The sequence below is a fragment of the Rhinolophus hipposideros genome (assembly GCF_964194185.1).
Source record: "Rhinolophus hipposideros genome assembly, chromosome: 2".
NCBI classification, from domain to species: Eukaryota; Metazoa; Chordata; class Mammalia; order Chiroptera; family Rhinolophidae; genus Rhinolophus; species Rhinolophus hipposideros.
In genome coordinates, this window is record NC_138048.1 from 95,017,161 (window position 1) to 95,042,803 (window position 25,643).

The window sequence follows — 25,643 nt, forward strand, 5'->3', positions numbered from 1 at the left end:
GGGTAGTCCATTCCAAAATTACACATTATGTTTTACTAAAACAATACCGTCAATGCATAAACATATATAGCCTATTATGTTCTCAATACTCGGTTCTCTTTATCACTATTTATATGGTACAACATGTTTGATAGAAACAGTACTAAACGACAACAATGAACACCCATTCATCCGTTGTATCTCCAAAAGCGTGAAGATAACCAGATTTTCTGTGCCCTTCTTATTTTTTAACTTGATGACAAATGCATAGAGAATAATAAAATGTAGAGCTGAAGAAACCACTACTTCTGGGATTATTTAAAAACATACAAATATTCCCAATTCGTACTTTCAGTTACCTTCACAAAGTATATCAAGATGATATTAAATAGTATGATATTGGTTTATGTACATACCATTAGGGAAAGAGGTTGGGGACAATAAAAAATTACAGGCATAATGTTCTTATTTTCTACAATAATTTTATTAATTAAAGGTAATCATAGCATCCGATACAAGTAAAATCATGCCCATTTAAAGTTGCTTCAATATGACCAGTGATAAAGTTTAACAAAAAGAAAATATGCCTGTCTTTATGCTATGTTGTGTGCAGGAGAGAGGGAGAGAAAAGGAGTAGGAGAGAGTTTAAATAAATAATGTCATCAATACCAAGGGTATGTTTAATATGCTCATATTGTTTTCCTCAATTACAAAAAAATAATTTATTTATATAACATAAAACAAACGTATAAAAAATGATTGAAAAAATATTACTAATAGTAACTTCAATACTTTACAAAATATTTAGTTTGAACTACTGTATTTATTTAATAGCAATAAACTAAAGATATTATAGATTTACGTTTGTTATTAGTTGTTATTTGTACATTAGTTATTGTATATTTTAATTAAGATTGTTACTGTTAATGACTCATTTCATATAGGAAACATGCTATGGGTTAAGTAAGGAAACAATTTCATTTTCAGGTAAGTGAGCCTATCTTTGAAGGAAGGAAAGGCTACTAAAGTACAGAAAACCAGTGAGGACCATTTCAAAACAAACAAAACATCAATGGATCATGATGATGGGGAATATATAAAAGTCAACATATATAAAATTCAGCTTTAGCTAAGTGAAATAATACCACCATCTATAATTTCACATGCAAACAATGCAAATGGAGGGTGGAGAAAGAAGCTAAAGTTTGCTCCTACTTAGGAAAAGTTTATGTTTATTCTCTACTCAAAGGAAAGTTTTGAATATCTCTATATTATTTTCTATATGATTGACTTCATTCCAATACAAACACTGCCTATTAAAACTTTGCTGAGTTCTCTGTGATAAGTTCTGGGTACTAGTTTAGACTGAGAGGGAGACGTCACGTACTACAGCTTGACTTCTGATTTTAGGACTCCTGGAAACCAACTTATATAAAACTAACTTCCAAATAAAGACCCAGCATGCAACTGATTGTTACCAAGGATTTGATAAGCCACATAGCTCAAGTAAAGGACACCTCTTTAGGCACAACATGCTGAATCTTGAGGCCAAAGGAAAAAAACAAAACAAAAAACAAAGAGGAGAGGCTTCCAATGAAGATAATCCCCAGATACTGGTTTGAACAAGGAGTTTGTGTTTGAGCATACGACTGTCAGAAACCAGTTAAAATCAGAAGGACATGTATTTTCTTCCTCTTTTCCTACTATTTTTATAATCTAGGAAATTCGAACAGTTTAATTAAAAGATATTAGAGGGATAAAGAGAGACCTTTTATGCCTCAGTGGCATAAAATTCTCAGCACCAAATGATCCAATTCTCCAAATAACTCTTACAGAGGAATTGCTCCCCAGTACTTCTCATCCAGCCATATCCTGTTACTAGGGCAGCTTGTGCTATTAGGTGCTTAGCAAGCATGTGATCACTGCACCTGCCACATGTAGCTCAGATGGCAGCAACCCAGCCCTGCACTTCAAAGGCATTTGCATTTCCAGTCGTCACCTGCCTGCAAACCAAAACACACCCCACTGGTTTGGCCATACATCTGTAATCTGGTTAAGGCTATTAAAGTGTTTTGTGTTTCTTATTGACATACATGCGGTCCAAGCTTATTAAATACAGAAACTCAGCATTTTTTATTAAAGCTGGCAGCCAGTTCCCTCAAGAGAAAATGCAAGCTTCTGCTACTCTCCTATTCATCATTTTCAAATTAGTTTCCTTATTTCAGTACAAGACTCAGTGATACAGTTACAGCCTCAACCAGTACTAGAAGCTGCCAATTCAGCATCGTGACCATTATGTCTCAAAGCCACAAAGGGTTTCATCAAATCTTGCAAAGAGTCAAGTTTCTTACTTGACTCTTCCACTGGCAAAGACTAACGGATGTCATTTATCGTTTGTATAATTCACTTGTAATCCTCTAAAGTTGTTATTTTCTCCCTTGACCAGGGGATACCACTTGCTCAAAATGCAAGAAGAAAAGCAGCTGATGATTATTATATATTCAAAGAATTTTGACTCCAGAGATCCAAGTAAGATGTAAAGTCAAATAACGCTCTCTCTAAAAGAGCAAACAAACTCTCTCACAACCAACTTTAAAGACAAAGTACTGACCCACTAACAGTCATACATTCTCACAACAGCCTCAGCTCACATCCCAGACTCACGGGAAGACAACATGTGTGTAACTTATCACGTGATTCAATCATAGGCTTTCACATGGGACAAAGAATGCATTCGTAAAATGCACCCTCCATACTACCAACTGGTGATTATTTTCTGAGAAAAGTTCTTGGAGCACTCAGACCACTGTTAAATTGGCTTTCAACTATACCTAGCAGTGTGCCACTCACAAATGAAATGTCAACAAGAGCTTTTTATGCTGATTGCAATAATGACCATGATCAAGATTTCACCCTGTGTGCTGAACACCAATCAGTATGTGTGGGTCTCTGCCCAAGTTTCTGGGAAATGACAAGTCATGGGCTGCATCCAGCATTACTATCAACCCTCCTTGTTTCTGGAACAAAGTGGAGACACGAATCCCCAGAGGGCTTAATAAAAGAATTTAAAAACAAAGCCTCATAATCGTGCTCATGTAGGATGCAAAATATTATGTGAAGCCAGAGACTGAATCTGCAAAAATCCTAATAGGAATATATCAGCAAATATGGAAAACAAAACAATGGTGTACAGACTGGGAATGTTCAGTATACACCCCAATCTTCAAGAAAGGAGATGCCAAGGAGGGCATTAACTGAAGGACCACTGGTCTAATTTCCCATGTAAGAGAAGTGATGCTCAAGGTGATACAATAAAGGCTCCTACCTTATATGGAGCAAGACATGGAATATGTTCCACCTGGATTCAGAAAAGGAAGAGACACTCGAGATGGAACTGTGAGCATTCTTTGGATACTGCAGTGCTCCAGAGGATTTCAGGTCAGTCTATGTTTCACAGACTACAGTAAAGCCCTGACTGCTTCAGCTGTGAAAACCTGTGGGTTGCTCTGAAGAAAATGGTGGTACCTCAGCATTTGACTGTCCTGATCTGTATAACCTGTATTGTGCACAGGAAACCACTGTCAGAACAGAATAGGGAGAGACATGGATTCCTACAGACAAAGCTGCCAGACAAGGGTGCATTTTATCTCCCCATTTGTCTAATCTGTACACAGAATATACACGAATGACTGGGCTAGACAGAGGAAGGAGTGAAAATTGATGGATGAAATATCAATATCTTAAGATATGCAGATGACACCATCTGATGGGCAGAAAACAACAATGATATAAAAAAGATTTCTGATGAAAGTGAAAGAAGAAAGTGCCAAAGCAGGACTGCATTTGAACATCAACAAGACAAAAGTCATGACTACAGAAAAAATACACAACTTTAACAAAGACAATGAAGACACTGGAATGGATAGATTTTGCTTATTTTGTTTCAGTCATCAATTCAAATAGAGATTGTAGCCAAGAAGTCAAGAGAAGCCTGAGATTCAGAAAGGCAGCAATGGAAGGATGAGGAAAGATCACCAAGAACAAAGACGTGTCGTTAGAGAGACCGAGGCTAAGAGCCTTCATACCCTCGTATTTCCAATTACTATGTACGGATGTAAACACTGGACAGTGAAGAAGTCTGATAGGGGGGAAAAATGATTCCTTTGAAATATGGAGGAGAGCTTTATGGCTACCTGGACCGCCAGCAAGATGAACAAGTGGGTTCTAGATACACTAAACCGAAAATATTGCTGGAGGCAAAAATAACAAAACGGAAGCTGTCCCACTTCAGACACATCATGAGAAGGCAGCGTTCTTTGGAAAAGACAAGAACGCTGGGAAAAATAGAAGGCAGTAGGAAAAGAGGAAGACCAAATATGAGATGGAGTGATTCCATAAAAACAGCACACGCATACATCTCCAGGAGCTGAGCAGGGCTGAGGACAGGACATTGTAGACATCACTCATTCACACGGTCACCAGGAGTTGGAGTCGACTCAACGACACAAAGCACACACTTGATGTTATGTTTAGAAGGTCTGTTTTGTCAGACATTCCCATCAGGACAAAAGCTCTATTCCAGATCCTTATTTTTGGGTTGTTTCCATTTTTGTCCATAGGAGATCAGGGTGAGGCAAAAGCTTGGAATGGAAGACTTTTTTTTTTTTTTTTTTGAAAGAATCATCTCCCTAGCTGACCAGTACTGAGGAAACCTCTAAACCAGTTTCTCAACCTTGGCTCTATTGACATTTCTTTGTTGTGGGGCTGTCCTACGATATTTGGATGTTTAGCAGTGTTCTTGATCTCTACGCATCAAATGCCTGGAGCGCGTCCCAGCTATGACCACTAAACATATCTGTATACATTTCCAAAGGTTCCTTGGACAGCAACATCACCCAAAGTGGAGAACTATTGCTCTAAACTGATGTTTATTTATTCATTTATAAATCACACAATGTCTGCCAACAGCTGATGGAGTTGCGCTACTAGTCTCATGACGGTAACTTGTACTTCCTGAAATTTTTGCCTACTGTTACTTTTACTAAAGCTCCAATTTCACACGAGGGAACAAAACATGCTTGCTAGTACAAAGAGGAAAGCCAACTTAAGAATGAACTTTTATCCAAAAGCTCAACTAGAGATGAATCACTTATAACTGTAATTTCAATTCATTTTATTCTATTTCATTACATGTTTTTAAGCAATGACAAGATATTTAAGAAGTAGTAACTACAGTAAAAGGGTTAAGCAGTTGTAATAAATATTCCAGAGCTCCCAGCATTCCCCTCCCCCAAAGTTCCTAGTTTTAGAGACTCGTGATATAATTTCACTTAATTATTGCTTGTCTGGAATGATATTCCTTAGCTTTTGTTTTAAAGCCCCATCAATTTAACCTTGAGTTACAATTCCGTCTGTGTATGCATTTGACATGGATGTCAATTCAATTCAGCTCAAATATTTTTTGAGTACCTACCTTGTAGAAAAGTACGCTAAGTATTTTAATGTATAAAGTCACACAAGACACAAGTCTCATAACAAATATAAACTCCTGATAAGCAGGATACACTATTTACCCTCAAAGCACCATCAGCGTCCACTGGACATAATTTTACCTTTTGAATTTCATTTTGAATGTGTTTATCAACTTGCAACCACATTTAGCTGGTATTTCTGATTTTTATACTGTTAGTGTAAAATCTGTTACTGTTATTTTTTAAAAATCGAATAAAACTCGATCCTGTAATTACCATCTCAATCCACTGGAACTTTTCATATCTCTAAGGGTTTTTCAAACAACATTTTCTTATTTATATCACCCCACAAGAATTATTTCATCATTATTCATTAACTATGTCCAACTATGCTAAGGAAGATTAAATAATATGACAATGAAACATTAAAGGAATTGTCTAAAAGGATGATGTAATAGGGAAGTTATTGCAGTTTTATTACTGTGTTCCCCAAATATTCCATCATCTTTCAAGAAAGTATATAAGAAACCTAGAGATTTTCATTGAATATAACTGAAAACCAAAGAAGTTCATTTTCCACATTGGCAAACAGGAGAAAATTGACAGGGGATATTTCACAAGTATTAGACAAATCCGAAGATGGATGAAATTGATCACATAAGCAAAACCTTATACCATGAGTCTTCAGATGATACCCTGGTTGAATTTTCTCAAGCTCAGGAAGTAAAAATTGAGCAATGATTTTTCTAAGAACAAAGGAAACAGTATTCTCATTCACTTAGCCGTTCAACAGGAAAGATGACATCATTCAATATTTTGCAGAAAAAAACAGGAACCAACCACTGACAATAGCCTCTCCTCTTTTATGATGCTTGTGCAACAAATTGTATTGTTTGTGGAACAAAATTTTTTGATACAGTTCAGAAGTAGACAAACATCAAAGGCAGCAATGTGTATAAAAAATATTAGAAGTAAAGAATCAATGCAGACATGAAAAAAAAAGGTCTAGATTTACGATTCTGATAGGTCCTTATAATCTAAACTTGAAACTATTTTGTAATTATTATAGAAAATGAATGTCCTCTCTTCAACAAAATTAGGAGCTCTCAAAGTTTTAAAAGTATTGACATTTTACAATTATCAAGTGAAAATGGAAATGCAAGAAAAAGATCAAGAAATGCAACAGGCTAGAACCTAAAAAAGATGTATTTGAAATCTAAAATCAGTATTTATAAGATTGATATATTCCAGGTTCATGCATAACAGGTTGATTAGCAGCTAGTCGCATTCATTTCAGAAATCCCTACCTTAAAAACCAGAAAAAGATGGAATAAAAATCTGAGTTTATTATATTTAATTTTTAATTCAAATTAAAACATTTATTATATTAATTCTTATTAAAATTTCTAAATGAAGTTATTTCTCACTATCTCTTTATTCTTCTATAAATCATTTGTAAAATAATTTAAACACACAAAATAATAATAATAATATAAAGGGGCCACTGTACCCGGACGGTCATTGGTATGGGGCTGGCTTTTCTGGTACAGTGATGGGCAATGTGATTATCACAACAGATTCAGCTGACTGGACGTTGTAGGAGACACACACACACACACACACACACACACACACACACACACTCTCTGTCTCTCTCTGTCTCTAAGAAAACTTCAATCAACTCAAGAAAATGCCCCTGTCCTGAATAGACATTTCTTTTCTTTTTCTATTATTAGTTTCAGGTGTACAAAAGAATGTACTAGTTAGACATTTATACCCCTCACCAAGTGATAACCCCCCGCCCCCAATCTACTACCCCTCTGACATGGTATGTAGCTGTTACAGTTCCACTGATTCTGTTCCCTATGCTGTCCTCCACATCCTGTGACATTCATTATTATTCAGCTTCAGCTTCAGGTGTACACTGCAGTGGTCAGGCACCTACACCGTCCATGAAGTGGTAATTTCTCCAAAGAGGACATAGAAATGGCCAATAGACATATTGAAAAATGTTCAACATCATTAATCATCAGAGAAATGCAAATAAAAACCTCGATGACATATCATCACCTCACACCAGTCAGAATGGCTTTCATCAACAAGACAAATAAGTGCTGGAGAGGCTGTGGAGTAAAAGGAAACCTCATACACTGTTGGTGGGAATCCAGACTGGTGTAGCCGTTATGCAAGGCAGTGTGGAGGTTCCTCAAAAAATTACGAATAGAATTACCATATGACCCAGCAATCCCTCTCTTGGATATATACCCAAAAATCTGAAAACATTGATTTATAAAGATATATGTGCTCCGATGTTCCCTACAGCTTTATTTATGGTGGCCAAGACATGGAAACAACCAAAGTGACCTTTGATAGATGACTGGATAAAGAAGATGTGGTACATATACACAGTGGAATACTATTCTGTCATTAGAAAAGATGAAATAGTGCCCTTTGTGACTACATGGATGGATCTTGAGATTATTATGCTAAGTGAAATAAGTCAGACAGAGAAAGTCAAGAACCGTATGATTTCACTGACATGTGGTATATAAAATTGAAAACAACAAAGGAACAAGAAAAACAAATAAATGAAAACTCAGGCACAGACAATAGTTTAGTGGTTACCATAGGGGAGGGGGCAAGGGACTGGTAGATGAGGGCAAATGGGATCAAATATATGGTGATGGAAGGAGAACTGACTGAGTGGTGAACACACAATGTGATATATAGATGATGTATTACAGAATTGCACACCTGAAACCTACGTAACTTTACTAATAATTGTCACCCCAATAAACTTAAAAAAAAAGAAAGAAAATGCTCCTGAGCTATAAAATACAACACACACACACACACACACACACACAAATCTTCAAAGAAGGGCATGATGAGATACAATCAAAAACAACCATTCACCTGGATCTATCTTAAACGGCTTTATTTTTCTTTAATTTAAAGGAAAAGAAAAAAAGATCACCTAATTATCTAGGAATATACACTATTTTACTTCTCAGCACTTTCCAATAATGACTGCAACCCTAAAAACAAGAAAATATATCATTCAAGATTCTGTTTTGAAAAAAATGTCACGACCTACTCCCAACAGAAAAAATGCTAATTATAAGAATTCAAGAAACTCCTGCAGACTGTGTGCTGTCAGTAGGATTCTGCAGTTCCAGGAGGGGAAAAACTCACCCTCCAAGTCCTCACTCCCAAGGCTTGGCTGGTCTGACAGTTACAAGTTAGTTTTCCAAATGAACTCTCCTATAGAAAAATTCTTACCCATCATGGCTGGACACTGTGTATATTAACATAAATAAGCTACACTGATCGCATAAATAGATATTCGGAGGTGGTCTGAGAACTTAATCACTACAACATTGGAGAGAGAAATACTGAGTTATTTACAAATGACTTTGGGAACACTAAATGCTTTGTCTATACTTAATCCTTTAAAAGACACACATCGTTTTCAAAGAAGTCATAAAACTGAGCTCATCTCACAAAGAATGTTTCTCTAAATGCCTCATTAGCAGTAGGAAAACACTCACCTCCTACCGAAAAAAATCTCATTAGCTACCAACCAACAAAGTGTATTAAAATGTGGATCAAATTTCTTTTCAGACTTCCCCTTCTTTTTCCCTTTCTCAAAGAATCCTCCCGTAGCATCCCCTGAGGATATTTTAAGCAAGTGTGTTAAACACCTATTCTGATTCTGTATTTTAAGTGTCACAAGAGGGCTGTTTCCTAGAAGTGGGAAGCCATCAGCTGGCAGGAGCCCAGCTTGTGTGCGGGTCAGTGATACAACGTCTCTCTCACTTTGTCCATTGACTTTCACGGTTGAGAATGAAGGACACACCTGCCCATAGGACTAACAGAAAAACGAGTTCAAAAATGAAGTGATGAAAGTGACCTGATATCCTAGTTATATTACATTCAAACCAATTCCTTTAAACCTTAGAAAGGATGAACAGTTACAAAACTTAGTAAAAATTTAGAGTTCAACCTTAGAACATAATGCTGGGTACAGCCACCATTTGTCTTAATGGAAAATAAAGAGTAATTAGAAATTTCAAGTATTTAGAAGTACATTGTCCAATACATGAAGCACTTCAAAGATGGCTAGTGTAAAATGAGATGTTCTGTAACTGGAAAATATGATCTAGGTTTTTCAGACCTCATATGAAACAAACAAAAAAATGTGAACTATCGCAACAACTTTTTCATATTGGTTGCATGTTAAAATTATAATATTTTGAATATATTAGATTAAATATAGATACTATTAAAATTTAATTTACCCGTTTCTTTTTGGAAAATGTAAAAGTACATATGTGGGTCACATTATATTTCTATTAAACAGCTTTGAGTTAAACACTAGAGGTCCTATAACATGCACTATGGATCACAAAGTCCTTTCCAAAAGCTATGAAAAAAAATTAAAAGCGAGCAACTCAATTTGGCTAGTATTTCTTGAAGGCCAATGTGCAAGACATACCTGGTACATAAGGTATAATTTAGATTCTAGTACATAAAAAGAGATACGACTATAATTAATTACAAGAGCAGTCACAGTACTAACACGTGTTTTAAGGATACAAAGGAAAAGGGTAGCCTAGCAAGAAAAGTAATACTACAAGGGGTAATCATTAAAAAATTGTATCTTTTTTGGGTGAACACTAACAAACATACAGGATTTTACAGGTCATGGTTAAGATGTAGCACTTTAGAATTGAAAATTATCTTTCTGGTACGTTAACAGTATTTAATGAAATAGGAAAAACATTTCAGAAGGGCCAGAAAGGTGAGAACAAAAGCCCAGAGAAAGAAAAGGCCAAGGGCTTTGGGGTGACAGTAGATAAAGTGAGGTATGTGTGTAAGGCTGAAAATGCAAGCCGAGGTCAATTCATGAAAGTTTTGAAGGGCCAGCTAGAGAACTTGGATTTTATTATAGGCCTCAGGAACGGTCAAGTATTTCCTACCAAGTGTCAATAGCAGCCAGAACATGTAACAGGCATATTGCTACGGCACGGAGAATTATCTCGGCATGGAGAATTATCTCGGGAGAGAGTAAACAAAGGCTTGGGGGACAGGTGAAATGAATTCCAAGTAACAGGAATATAAGTCAGCGTATGAATGAGTCCTACAAGAATATAAACAAGTACAGGGGTAACAGAAGAAAGTGAGGCATTGATGTAGTAAGGAGTAATCAAAGAAGGTAGTCTCGTAGGAAGTATATGATGACCTCAACTCAGGCCATGGCAGTGCAGGAAACAGCAGGTTTGTAGGTAGAGGTGAAGGAGCAAATGATAACGGAGACTGGAAATGCAAGAATGGTTGTATGGATTGCAAATAAGCATATGAAAAGATACTACACATCATATCCCATTAGGGAAACACAAATTAGAACAGTGAGATACCACCACACACCTATTAGAATGGCCAAAATTCAGAACACTGATGACACCAAATGCTGGTGAGAATATGGAGCAGCAGGAACTCTCATCCATGGCTGGTGGGATGGCAAAATGGTACAGCCACTTTGGAAGACAAGTTTGTCGGTTTCTTATAAAACTAACATATTCTTACCATACAATTCAGCAGTCATGCTCCTTGGTATTCAACCAAAGGAACTAAAAACTTCAGTTCACACAAAAATCTACACACAGTTGTTTATAGAGCTTTATTCATAACTGCCCAAACTTGGAAGCAACCAAGATGTACTTTAGTAAGTGAATGGATAAATGGTGGTACATCCACAATGGAATATTATTCAGCACTAAAGAAAAAAGAGAGAGAGAGAGGAGAGAGAGAGAGAGAGAGAGAGAGAGAGAGAGAGAGAGAGAGGAGAGAGAAAGAGAGAGAGAGAGACAGAGAGAGAGAGAGAGAGAGAGAGAGAGAGAGAGAGAGAGAGAGAGAAAGCGCGCGCGCGCTATCAAGCTATGGAAGAACCTTGAATTCATATTACCAAGTGAAAGAACCCAATTGGAAAAGACCAAAAATTGTATGATCCTAACTATATGATATTCTGGAAAAGGTAAAACTCTGAAGACAATAAACTCTGAAGACAACAGAAACATCAGTAGATGCCAGGGGTTGGGAGTGTGCAAAAGATGAAAAGGTGGAGGAGAGAGGATTTCTAGTGAAAATGTCTGTATGGCACTATGATTGATACATGTCATTACCCATCTGTCTAGACCCACAGAATCCACAACACTAAGGGTGAACCATAATGTCAACTCTGGACTGTGGGTGACAACTATGTGTCAATACAGGTTCATCAACTGTAACAAATGTACCACTTGGGTGAGGGATAGGGATAATGGGGGAGGCTGTGCATGTGTGGAGGCAGGAGCAGTATGGGAACTCTCTGTACCTTCTCTTCAATTTCGCTGTGAACCTAAAACTGTACTTAAAAATATAGTCTTAAATAAATAAAAAATAGAAAGATAAAGGAGGTAATCAAGTTAAACACAACCGGATCATAAAAGGAAAGGTAAGAAACAAGGGATGGGAGAAGGTACCGAGACAATGAGGCATGTGAAAAATGACTAATTTATTCAACAAACATGTACTAAGCAACTACCCAATGCCAAGTGCCATGATGCAGAAATTCACCACAAATGAGTGCGAAGTGGTCATCTGCAGAGCATGAGGGAGAGGGATGCTGAGATCCAAGGGAAATGGAGTTGGCTTGCATCAACTGCTTTGTGGAAGGTGATAGGTCACAGATATTAGGTGCGTCCAGAAACATTAAGATCCCAGCTGATGTTACAGCATGAATAAAAAATAAACTGGTAGGGTTACATGACTTGATACATCAACCTTAGAAAAGTCAGAAGCAATTAAAAAGAGAAATTAATTTTTCCCAGATATGGAGCATTGACAAAAATATGTTTAGAAAATGTGAAAGGTATCAAGTCCAGGATATATGAATAAGCATGTAACAATGGTTAGCCATTGAGTCCATATTGATTATAAATGACAAAAAAAAAAAAGTGATAATGGTAAAAGCCTTGTTTAGGTGATTATGAGGGAAGGATAAAATTCAGTAGGATCTGATGAGCTACATTTTAGGTTTAAGATCAGAAAGATCATGGTCAGAGAGGAATGTCAAAGCTGGAAATCCTAAGTGATTACAGAGTCCAAGGGATGGCTGTGTAGTATACACAGCAGAAATGGAATATAAATAAGAGCGACTAGGAAGGAGCTGGCTAGCATTTCAACTGGTATCAACTTGGAGAGTGATATAACTAAAGACAGAAATAGGTAGTGCGACTACATGACCTAGTTTGTGTGGGTCCTTTTGTTTATGACTACGGTCCTTGTTGTGAAATCTGGTTGGGATAATAAATTGTCTAGTTGCCCTAGTAGTAAGTAATACAGTAAAGGAAAAGGGAAAAAACAGTGGTAAAGAATAACATACTAGTGTCTTATAATTTGGTGACTGTAACAAAGAGGAAAGATAGTGGTATAAAAAGAGATAGATATCAAAGAAGGGAGTTCCTGAATGACAGTCATACATAAATGAGGGACTCAGGGCTAGAACCGGAAGCTCTGTGGATCTCTTTCCAGGACTGGTAAGAAGGAGTATAGAAAAAGAAAAGGCCACTGAGAGGATTTCATAAGATATGATGTTAGCAATGCTTTCAATTAGCTCAGTAAGTTGTAAGGGGTGTAGGACAAAAAGATGAACACACATTGAAATCTATTCCCAATAAAAAAGGTTTTCATAAGACATAAAAAATGAAATTACAATAGAAAGAGAACGGTAAAAGCCCGTCTCTCTCAAGATAAAGCAATAATACTTATTTTTAATTACAAAAGTCCCTTGTGTATGAATGGTCACCAATGGCGGGTCACCAAACTTGACTCAGGGCTACAAATACACAGCCAGCTAGCTCTGCATATTTTTAACAGCAGCCATAGAACTTGCTTGGTTTATTCACTATTTTTGGTTTGCTTGCTAAGTATACAGTCAATTCAATAATGGGAAGTGACCAAGTTTCCAATAGACTTGAAACAAAGAAAATGGCTGTCCAACTTCAAATTTCCCTGTGTAACACTGGTTGCACTGGCATGCAAGAACTTTCAGTACAATAAAACTAAAGTTTCAGTACAATAAGTCACTGAAACTTTCAAATCTAGATGTGACTGAGGAAGAATCTGAAACAGCTACAAAAACAGTTAAGAACTAGGCAACTCTAACTTTCAGACAAAGTGGCGATTAAACCCAAACCAATGGACTTTCCTACCTCTGGCACATGGAACACAGGTGAGGGGACTGGCCATGGCCCAGACCACAACCAATTATTCCATGGGGAAAAGCTCAGAAGCTTTCCCACTGGCAAATTCTGTTCTCACTGATGCTTCCTCCCCTGGGAGAAGAGGAGTTTATACTACCTAACTTTCAAACTTTTATATCTATAAAGAAGTATTATTGTAAGCATACAGCTGACTTTTCATTATTTCTTTCTTTTCTTTTTAATAATTTATTTCTTTGTTTTAGGTAGTTTTGTGCCTGGAACGTGATTTTTCTAAACTTAGTAAGGAACACAAAAGAGCTTAATTAACAAAAAGAGAGTCATGATGAAATTGGGCAATAGCCACTAAAATGAAGCCTGGCTGACAAGGGCTGATAAGGAATGGCAACTAGGGCTCCTCAACGTACCTAGATCCTTATATGTTTGTAAAATATATTTGAATTTTTGTAGAATTATTTTTTAAATTCTACAAAATAGATTATAAAATATATGGACCTGACTACATAAAAGTCAGAAAATTTTATATTAATAGCTATAAGTCTCACGATTCAGATTTACTCTTCTATTTGGAGATCTGTGATACTGATGACTGAAACAGACGGCCTTTCTAAACCAAAGGTTCTGGTTTTATTGTTCTATTATCTGAATGTAGGTGTTGGCCTTATAATTAAAAATAAGAATCTCTAAATTATAGTATTACGATCCCCAAGAAAAAGAGGTGAAAATCTATTTCTTAACAATAATGAAATCAAAGGCAGTTAAAAAACTTTATCTAACATTTACGGATGCCTCTGACTTCATTCCAAAGGAAAAGATGATAAAAGGCCAAAAACAAAAACAAAACAAAAAAAAAACACACCCTCAAATATCCACAAAAACAGAAAAAGACAACCAAACCCAAACCCTTCTTAACAATATTTCAGATTGAGGTAATGAGTGATGAAACAATCCCAAAATACTGTTTAAAAAAATATTTCTGACTTATAGATCAAAACAGAATGTCATGTCACTGAGATTTCAATTTTCTGGAGAATTACAACTGAACCTACTATAAAATCAGTATAATTTTGATCCCAACTCTCGAGATTAAAATAGTTAAAATTAACTCAGCGATGGCGGATCAATTCTATTAAAATTAAACAGTAGGCCATAGCCATAACAGGACCACATGGTTAGATTTTTTTTCCGTAAAAGCAAACTTTGGTGGGAGTGGGCAGAGATCCATTTAATGAGAAGGAGAAAGATACATTTATAGGAAAAAACAAACCCCTATGCTGGATATTTTAGCATCTGTGAGGGCCGGAACACAAAGGTCACCTTACCTCCCATCTGGATAGTCTGTATCTGCTCCACCCCACCAGACATCGGAGTCATCCTCTTCAGCGTCAGCTGAATCGATATTGTCACTTTCCTCGGCCAGCGGGCAACATACAAACTCCACCCCTCGGAACTTGTCAATCCCACAGGGCAGCAGCATGCCGTAGTCATGCAAGTTGGTACTCTTCTCACTACAGGTCTAGACAAGGGAAAGGGAAAACCGTGAGGGTGGTAGAGAAGACGTGTTTCTTTGTGAGAAAATCTCGAATATAAAAATCAACACAGAGACCCAATCTACCAAGAACCAATTTTATAATACAAAAAATCATTTGCTTTTGGAAATTTCCAACAGTTTCTTTAGCATAGGCTACTTGGTATTCTTAGTGTTTAACTGGATTCCTTATAAGGATATGTTGTTATACTATAGAAATTAAGAAAAAGAACGGGAACTGAAAGTAATTGGGAAATAGGATGTAGGAAAAGCCTGCACTGGTGAATACATATCAGAGAATCGATGCTTTCTGGCTGCATTAGTGTATCAGGAAACAGTGATGGATGGTTCCTGGTATCTCCCCAACTCACTTCCACCTCCATTACAGATGGAAGTTTCTCTCACTTGGACCTGACTTGTTCTAGAAATTCTAACTCTTGGCTCACTTCCAGAATAACAGTCCTGGGAAGAGAAGAAATTATTCTCTGCTATAAATCAGAAAATATAGTCATTAGAGATTTCTCATTCAATATCTTTTTGCTTTCCTGGGATTTCCTACATTTGCACAAACCTAGATTACCATAAAGCTTTGAAAGCATCCACTGGTAACAGAGGAATCATTAATAATTCAACACATACATGTAAACAATGAAAATATTACAGAATGTATTTTTGACCTCATAGGAATTAGAGTCATTTTGTTTCTTTGTAACAAAAATTTATTTTTTGAAAACTCAAGAAGAAATGAAAAATAAGGTTATCAGATGGGTAGCTAGACTTTAAACTGCCTGGTGGTTTTCTTAAGATCAATAAGCTGAAAGAAAACATTATTTTATAAAGCAACTTATATTATTATATAAAAGTCAAAATTAATGCTAAAACTTAAGTGGTGTTTTTTGCCCAACAGCTTTAAGTCTGTGATACAACTTACAGTGAGCTAGATCAGAGTTTCTCAACCACAGTAGTACTGATATTTTAGACCACATAATTCTTGAGTGGGGGTGACTGTCCTGTTCACTAAAGAATGTTTAGCCGAATCTCTGGCCTCTAGACACCCAATGCCCATAGCACCACTCCTTCCAATTGTGACATCCAAAAATGTCTCTAGACACTGTCACATGTTCCTGGGGATGGATAGGGAGCGAAATTGACCCGATTTGAGAACCTCTGTGCTAGGGAAAGAAACCTAACTCTAGGAGATTGATCTCACCACACAGGCACACACACAAACCCAAAAAACAAAACAAACAAACAAAAAACTACTTATACTAGAAAAACTTCACAATATATCAAAAAGAACAAAGAAATTTTGAAGGTGGTAATCCAAAGTGACATTTTATGCTGATTATCTTATGTCTTTCATCAGCGTTGCCAAATTCAGGGGTAAGCCAAGGCTCGGGTTGATGCCATATACTCACCACTATGGAAAAATGAAGTTGGTAGCCTGGTCTGGTTAATGCAAAATTAGATAACCTAACTTACACACTGAATACTACCTGCAGCCTTCATGTTGGTATTGGAGAAGTTACTCCTGTTCTACCACTGGATTTCCCAGTAGATCATAGGAAATAAAGGTTAAAGTATTAAAACTTTGTATGTGACAAAGAAAACAATAGGTAAATAAAAAATAATTTGAAGAAAAAGTACATTTTAAAGTTTACAGAGTATAAGATTATAGTTTCTGATTTATAAAACATGGCACAGACATATAAGTCGTCTAATTAAATAGTCCTTATTTTTGACTCCTTAAAAATACTCATGGATAGGTTTCTAAAATTTTTTTTAAACAACAATAATAATAATAATAATAAATTTATTTATCAGCACAGCTGTTGCCTTGAAATACCCTCTAAAATGTCCCTAGGAAAACTTCCCTTTAAGAAAGAACCTATGGGCTCGTACCTCTTTGGCGACGGTGTGCCAGTGAAGGTGGGTTTCACAAACATCCATCCTCTCCTGGTGTAAGAATTTGCACTTGTCGGGAACGAGGAGGGCATCGCTGACAAACTCGCCAACTGCAAGAAAGGAGATGGCTTTCTGTCATTATGTCTGCAACACAGTGATTTTTTTTTTTTTTTAAGATTTTTATTGGGAACGGGGAACAGGACTTTATTGGGGCACAGTGATCTTATCACAGGGATGGTATCAAGGAAGGATGAGCTAAAAGGACTCAGAAGATAATCAGCGTTTTGAATGACCAAGTAATCAACACAAGAAAGACGAGTCACCTTGGAATGTTGAGTCCTGTGTCCTTAAGCAGCCCAGTTCTTTGCCACATCAATCTGGATAGTGAAAACACTTCCTACACGTTTTAAGTGAAATTTTTAATTAATAGGGGTGCCTGACTGGAAAGTTAATCGTACAAAGAGCTGCCATTCAATTACAACAAGGATAAAAAAAAAAAATACAGATTGACATTGCCTAGGCAATCACTTGAGAAGAATCAATGTAAGTAATTGCGCACCCCTCTTTGTTCGACACTTCAATCAGTTTATAAACTAATAGAAAATGTAGCATTTTTCTACTTTCTAAACAAACAAAATCTGTATATTCATTAAACATGTTTATATTTCTCACACATACACACGTAGTTTAGTTCAATTATGAAAACGGTTCCTTAGACTTTTATGATATTTTTAAACAAAATGTGTATCGTGCCAATTATTTCTAGCTTTGCTTGTACTGCAGATGTACAGATATACATGGCGTCCAATAAGAACTCCTATTCTTATGAGGGTGGAAGTTGGATAATTACAATGTAATATGTAAGCTGTGGGCCTAATTTTTATTTGTTGTGTTCACTACACTATCCCGAGTTTTAGTACAGATTCTGCACATAGTAGGCAATAAATATCTAGATGAATGAAGAAGTTAAATACTGATAACAGAAATGAAGAAAGGGCGGGGCCAATATAGTGAACAAATCTGCTTGGGTGCACTGGGAAAAATCTCAAAATAGAAGTAACACTTGAGGTAAGTCTAAGTGGATGAGTAGGAGTATGCCAAGTAAGACATGCATGGGAGCTCTAAAATATAAGGATAATATCTGTCTTGTTTAACATTCTACTCTCAATCCCTGGCCCAGTTCTGGCAAACATGACCTTACTGGATGGATGGATGGATGGATGGATGGATGGATGGATGGATGGATGGATGGATGGCAAAAGGTACTGCAAAATGAAGGAATCTTCTGTGCAAAGAGAGACAAAAGAAAGGGCAAAGCATATTTGTAGAAGCAGAAGTCTACTGTGGCTGGAGCACAGAGCAAGGGAAAAAGGGCGTCCAGAAGTAAATGAGACTGAAGAAATATGCTGGCCTCCAATTTCAGAGTCTAAGGTTTTGGATACCATTTTGGAGGCAACATGGGCCAAAAGATATTTTAAACAGGAACTACATGCTCAAGTTTGTTTTTTAGATAAACACTTTAATCAACTGAAGGATGGAATAGCATAGTGAGACCATGAAAAGTGGGGCGGCCAACTGAGGTAGGCACTGCAATCCTTCGCAAAACATGCAAGACCAGATTTCAACCAGTGACTGCAAGTAAACACGGAAGAGAAGTTGTCCACTCTCGAGCGAAAACAAGAATCTTTTTTCTTTCAATGTGCTACATGAAATTTCCTGAAATATAACATAAAAAGCGATAAAGGGCCTGAGAAAGGGGGGAAAAAAATTTCATTCTCTTTATATAACAGGGTTCTTTAAAACTCTTTTCCCATAAAGGCATTTAAGCTTTAGTTTGTTTGTACCTCACACACGCAAGATGTCTCATGATACGTAAGTACGTATTTTAATAAATAATATTTAGATAAAAATCTAAGCAAATCATAGGGGATAAAGAACCTCTCATCTTGTGATTGATTCCTTAAGTCTTTAAGACAAGCGCATATAACCACAGTACTGTACTGTAAGTTCCAGAGAATGCAAGATTTCTGACAAACAGCGCCCCCAGAAGTTGTGGGTGGTTCTTGTTGGGGAAGGAACCCAGGATTCTGGACACCTACTCCATGGTGGTGGCGGGCGCTCCAAGTGCATCACTGCATCTCATCTCCACAACCGTTGTGTGATTTATAATATAAAACTCACTTCCTAGGTGAGAAATGCCTGCCAATAAACCTGTCTAAGGCCACCCCCCCTCAGGAGATAATGACCAAATGACCCAGAGATAAACATTAAGATATAAACCATAAGGAAAGACATAACATCATAACGCAAGGATGTCACAGTTGTTTCTTTTACATCGAAAACTATAAAACAACAAAAAATTAAAACCCAGATGAGATGGACAATGGACAATAAAAATAATCTCATGCAAAACCAATACACATTCCCCAGGTGGACTGTGCATAGTTTCTCAGGACAGACAATCCACTGGAGCTATTAGCAGGAATACCAGATACTTGAAGCATCCCAATTTTCCAAGCCACAAGAGGCCAGAAGTCACCTATGGCATGAAGACGCCCGCCTCATTTCTTAGCACTGCTCCGTCAAACCATATTGCCCTAGTTACACATGTTTGAAATACTCATGATGTTTTTCTATTTTACAAGTAATTATTGGAAAGATTACAGGCCTGGCCTGAGGCTATTACATCAAATCATGAGATTATCAGAAGCAGATGTAGGATACTCTCAACCTTGGCCTGAAAGAGTTCTTATGGCAAAACTGGGCATTAGCTGCCACACAATATGGGTCTTATTTTATTGTCCCTTAGGCTAATCTTCTGAGGACTAGAGTTCAATGCAAAGCTAAAGTCACTGAAAGATATTCGCCTCAGTAAAATCTAATGTTCATCAAAAGAACACATAATGCATTAATTTATAAAAGGATACTTAAATTTTTTTAAATTTGCAAAATAACAGACATTCCATTTAGTATTGTAAAGATGCTCTTAGGTTTCTAATATTCCACATAGCCAAGAAATATATACCCCTGCAAAGGAGATTGCTTTTATAAAGGATTAATACTGGTTATTTAATAAGCCCTCAGGACTAATGGCAAAATAGAAAACTCATTACATTAAATAGAAAACTCTAATATTAAAATAAAATTTAGTAATGACTGGCTTTTACAGCCTTGCTTACATTACTTCAAAATTGATAAAACATACTAGAATGTTACATCAGAAATTTTAAGCAATTAAACCACAAAAATGTGTTAAAATTTTTTTAATAAAGAATTAAAGAGTAGTGGTAAAAAATATAATGGACCCTTTCTCACAAACTGGCTTGCCTTAATATGATTTATGTTTTCTCTCTTTTTAATTTTAAAAGAATTATTCTTAAAAATCTATGATACAACAGGGAATATATGGGAACTCTCTGTACGTTCCAATTTTTTCATGAACCTAATATTGCTCTAAAAATAGTTTCATTAAAAAAAAATTTGATAGTATGCACCTGGAGTTTCCATACGAAATTGTGTACTTTTATTTTTAAAACAATCCTTCTGTTTATTTGGTTTGATCCTTCAGGTAATAAAAATTCTTAACAGAATTCAAGTGAAGAAAACAAACAAAAAAACTAAAATAAATTAAGTATCATACTGAGAAATTATGTTCCTGTTCATGCCAAACTTTAGAAAATTTGGCTCCGTTTAATCCTAGTGGATAAAGTCATCGATATACACTGTGCATATTTACCAATAACCATACAACCTGGTTTCTTGTTTTAAAAATTCACAGTTTATCGCTCTTTCTCACTGTGTGTGTGTGCGTGCGTGTTTGTGTGTGTGTGTGTGTGTGTGTGTGTGTGTCTCCAATTGAATGAAAATGTTCAAAGCTAATGAACAAGAACTGTGTTTGGCTTCTAGACTAAACTGTCTTGGCAAGGTCAACAATGATTTTGAATTCAGTGGGGCCTCTGCAGGCCTCAATCCAATGGCTCTTTGGAGGTTCTGAGAGGACTGTCTCGTTCCAATAACCTCCTTTTGCAGACGGGAGGAAAAGAGTCCAGGTCAGCAGCTCACCCACAGAGCCGACTGGTGGTGGAACTGGCTTGAAACTCCAGGCCCTCCACCCAAGAATGGTAACTCAACTCACTGTCATTTATACTTTGGCCAAAATGGTTTCTTTGGCAATTCCCTTTGGTTTTCTTTTTAAAGTAGACTCACTTTCAGTTTATGAAGTACTTTAATGTTATAATCTATAATGCAGTTGTTTTGACAATAAAACTAGACTTAAGTTAGCTAGCAAGCCATATAAAACAGCTGGGAATCCATTCCGCTGTATAGACTAGACCACACGATGTACAGTGGCTTCAAGACAGGATGGGATTCTTTCTTTCCGGTAAGAAGTCTGGCATTGCGGCTGCGGTGGGTGCAGATATTCGATAATGCTCTCGGGGACAAGGCTGTTCCTATCTTTCTGTACTGCCATCATTAGCAAGTTGGCTTTTGTCCTCCTGTTATGTGCTCACAAAATGACCACAGAAACTTAAGACGTCACGTCCAAGTTCCAGGCAGGACACAGGAGGAACACACCAAGAGATGAGGGTTTTTTCGGCCCTAATGAAGCTTTGCTGTTTTACATGGTTGGCACAGTATGCCCATTATCTACATCCTCTGTGCCGTTACCATGTTACCTGACCACATTGAGCTGCAAGGGAATCCCCACAAGTCTTTCCGTCTGAACACACTGTCACCGTGAACAGAAAACGTGGGATTGTTTCAGAAAAGCAGAAGTGGGGATGAATATTAAACAGGCAAGTAGCAGAGTCTCTCATACAAGAAAAATTCAAAGATGGGAATGTAGTTTTTAATTTCCTCATGTTGCCTTTTCAAAGGACAGATAATGCCAGCAGGAAAGTAGAAATAAGAGTAGAAGGCCCTACAACTAAAGCCAAAGGGACCATGAATCCATGCACAGGAGAAATGGGAAGGGGAAAGGGTGTCAGGGGACAGAGAAAATTTCTCACCACGGAGACTGCTCAAATCACGAGAGTCAGAGTGGTAGTGACCAGACTGATGAGAAGATTCCAGAACCATGCATAGGTGCTTTAAGGCACAGAGATCTCAGATGAATAAACATGGTTTCTATGAATTCACCAGGACTGTAATGTGTTGACTAGAAATGTCTGAGGTCTTTGGGTTAGGTGCATCTTCCCTTCCTTGTCTTTAAAGAGTTAAAGGCGATTCAGGAAGAGGGGTGGGGAGGGAGCAGGGTTAAGAATGTTCTAGCAATGGAATTCCTGAAAAATAGCAAAGCCTCAGTTTCCTTCATGTTGTGTTCCAGGCCCAGATCTCGCTCTCGAAGATAAGATGTCTGATAATTTTGGACTCCGTGCCTGGCAATGCCTTACATACTTTGCGTGAGTCATTTCCCACAGCGTGCTCAGAACCAAACAGTGGGCCAGCCACAATGATCTCACTGTGTAAGAGAGGAATGTGAGACTGAGAAGTTGTAAAATCAATTCAGGTCACAAGCACCGTACGTAAATGGCAGAGTTGGGAGAATTCAACGAGTTAATATTTATAAAGCACTTGATTCAGTGCCCATAACAAAAGTGCTGAATAAATTAGTATTATCATCTTTTATGCCCTGTATCCATTCATCAACCACTACGGTTTCACAGATTATGTGCTTATTAACGCATACTACTACACACGTGCATAGCAGAACGAGAACTGTCGGCGAATGTTTGCTCGGGCAACTTTTTTATTTTACTATTTCAGAGTCTTATTTCACAAACATTCTTTTCCTTCAGTTTACTGATTACATACTAATATTTTGTAACTTCCACATGTTAATAAATAAAATTTTTCTGGGAAGAATTTGTGCTCAAGAGATGGAATGAATACTTACAGAAACAGCCAAAATATTTCTCAACAAACTTTCCGAGTCATAAAAGTTATGATTTTTCCTTCAGAAAGTGGGTGGGTAGTTACTGGGTTCTTAAAGAGGAGGTGAGGGTGAATGAGTCGTCTTAAGAAGTGATGAAGTTATCACCAACATTTCACGGTAACTGTTATCGGATAACAGCGAAAACAGACAGATGGCGTTCTTAAGATCAGAACTATCTGCCAAAATGACAGAAACTAAGCGGATCCAGATAAAGTAAAGGCAAAAGAAGTGAAAACTGAAAGTTTCACTTAAATCCTCTCTAATTTATTAGAGAATGGAGCCCAGCCTCACATACATACATACATACACAAATGGCAGGTTGAATACAAGGCATAAAGAGCGTTTGAGCAAGGCTTTGAATAACATTGTTCTTAAAATGATACATATAGTGCAAAGGGGAGATTATATATACACACATATCTCCTTTGCTCTATCTATCTATCTATCTATCTATCTATCTATCTATCTATCTATCTATCTTATCTATCTAGAGATAGGAACAAAATAAATGTCTGTAAGCAATCTTACAGCTTTCAAAAAGCTTCACATAGGTATGAGTTAATTTTGATACTGCTTGCAAATGTACGGAAATTGAACAATTAAGTAAATGGATGGTACCTTGGAGGGAGCCAGGTTTCCCATTCACTGTTGGAGTGGGAATTTACAGATAAGCAAGGGGAGGAGTTAGAATGATCCACAGGGTGATACATGTGAGTTGGAGACAAAATGAACTCATTTGGCTTAATATAGATACAGATAATTAGCTATAGAAATATGTAATGTATAATACAAGCATGAGTGTACACAAATATATTGCTTCATGCTGTCAGTTGAGAGGGCTTAAGAGCAAAGCAGAAAGGAGCACGCCAGGAGACCAGACCTTAGTTTTTAAAATTATTCTCCAATTAAAGGAATCAGGGTTCTGTGGAGAAGTAGCTGATTCTAGGACAATTGGGGCAGAAAATATACAAGATGAGTCTGGAGCATCTTGTTAGAAGAAGGGAAAAAAAAAAAAAGATATGTCAAATGAGCACAGGAACCCACTGAAAGCACTCCCAATGGCCAAAGCTGGAATACTTTCATTTGAGTCGTATCAGACACAAAATAGTATTGGATTAGAACTCCAAGTATAAAATAAATATCCATAAATCCAAATGACTGAATAAGTAAATAAATAAATTGGTGGAAAAGAGGCAAATCGCCTGTGCAGAAGAATTCTAAATAGTTTATGTAGATACTCTGCCTTTGAGGAGGTGAAACTTAACTGTCTGCTCCTTCACTACGGGCTATGCATAATGACTTCCTTCCAGCGAGTACAGTATGAATGGGGTAAAAAGTGTAACTTCACAGTGGAGAAACCTGAGAAACCAACCCCAGCTGGGTCATCAAGGTCAACATCGACGCTGACATATCACATTGGTAACATGTGCCCTTGATATATGATGAAAAGAGTGCTTTACCTCTATGGTCTTCCTTCCAAATGTACCATATTAATGTAAGATGTGAATAACAGGAAACTCAGTGTGTATGTATATTAAGGATGATGGTGGTGGTGGTGGTGGTGGTGGGCTGGGTATATGGGAACTCTGAAGTATCCTCTCAATTTTTCTATAAATCTGAAACGTAAAAAAAGCAGTCTACTTTAAAAAAATGTAGCCTCCATATGGAAGCGTCCATGTAAAATTTTATGTAATAGGGACATAAGTATTTGCGTCCACATCAACATCCTGGCCTTCAAAAGGATGTCCATGAAATAAATGACTGAAGCTGAAAAGAACTAGGGTTAAAAAAGCCTACTAACCTGGGCTTCTCTTCTATGGCATCTAGACAAAGCTTGGTTTTAGATTTTCTTGGCAAGTCTTTTACCCTGATTTGTGTGATGTGTGGCACTTAAATTCTTTTAAAAACTTCAAGAATTTCAGCATAATCACACATATTTTGATAGTAAAGTAAATTCTTTGCTTTCCAAGTTTAACCTTGCCTTAGCAACTGAAATGCTTTCAATTTCCTTTTGACTATGGAGGCATCTCTGGCCTGATAGGATTACTGCATGGCTGATAACAAAACCAGACTGGTCCATTGTAATGCTCACTACTCCAGTAAAGTGCTACAATAGTCCACAAATTCTGAATTATAGTTTCCTCACCCACCAACACAAGATTACTTAAGTTCTAGGTACTTTTACTGTTGCCTTTTCTTACTGCGTTATTACTCATGTTCTTGCTTTGATCAATAATGGGCCTTTTCTGTTACTCATATTTGTAATAGTTCCAACGTCAGTTACAAGGTGTAATTATGACAATAATGGTTGTTAAATCTCCCCAGCTCAGGGGGTTCTCAAACTTTAATGTGCTTCAGAGTCACCTGGGGTGCTTCATCCGACTGCAGACACTACCTTCCTCCAGCATCCTCCAGCACGGGACCTGATCTAAGGGTGCTGGGATGGGCCTGAAAACAGACCTCCTCAGGGGACTCTTGATTCAGGTGGTTCATGGACCACACTTTGAGAGACGATGTTTACAGCAGGGCTTCTCAAGCTTTAACGTGTACTCGAACCACCT

The 25,643-nt window shown here is 37.1% G+C and overlaps 1 protein-coding gene across 6 annotated transcripts in view; it reads right to left on the reverse strand.

Annotated features, from left to right (window-relative positions):
- Positions 1–25,643, reverse strand: part of APP (amyloid beta precursor protein) — a 251,072-nt gene that overhangs the window by 128,488 nt on the left and 96,941 nt on the right. For all 6 annotated transcript variants that reach the window (XM_081064208.1, XM_081064206.1, XM_081064205.1 and 3 more), the window contains exons 4-5: positions 17,145–17,257; positions 15,037–15,230 (exon numbers count right to left, since the gene is read on the reverse strand). In XM_081064208.1, coding sequence (XP_080920334.1) covers positions 15,037–15,230; positions 17,145–17,257 — 307 coding nt within the window. The remainder of the gene's footprint in view (positions 1–15,036; positions 15,231–17,144; positions 17,258–25,643) is intronic.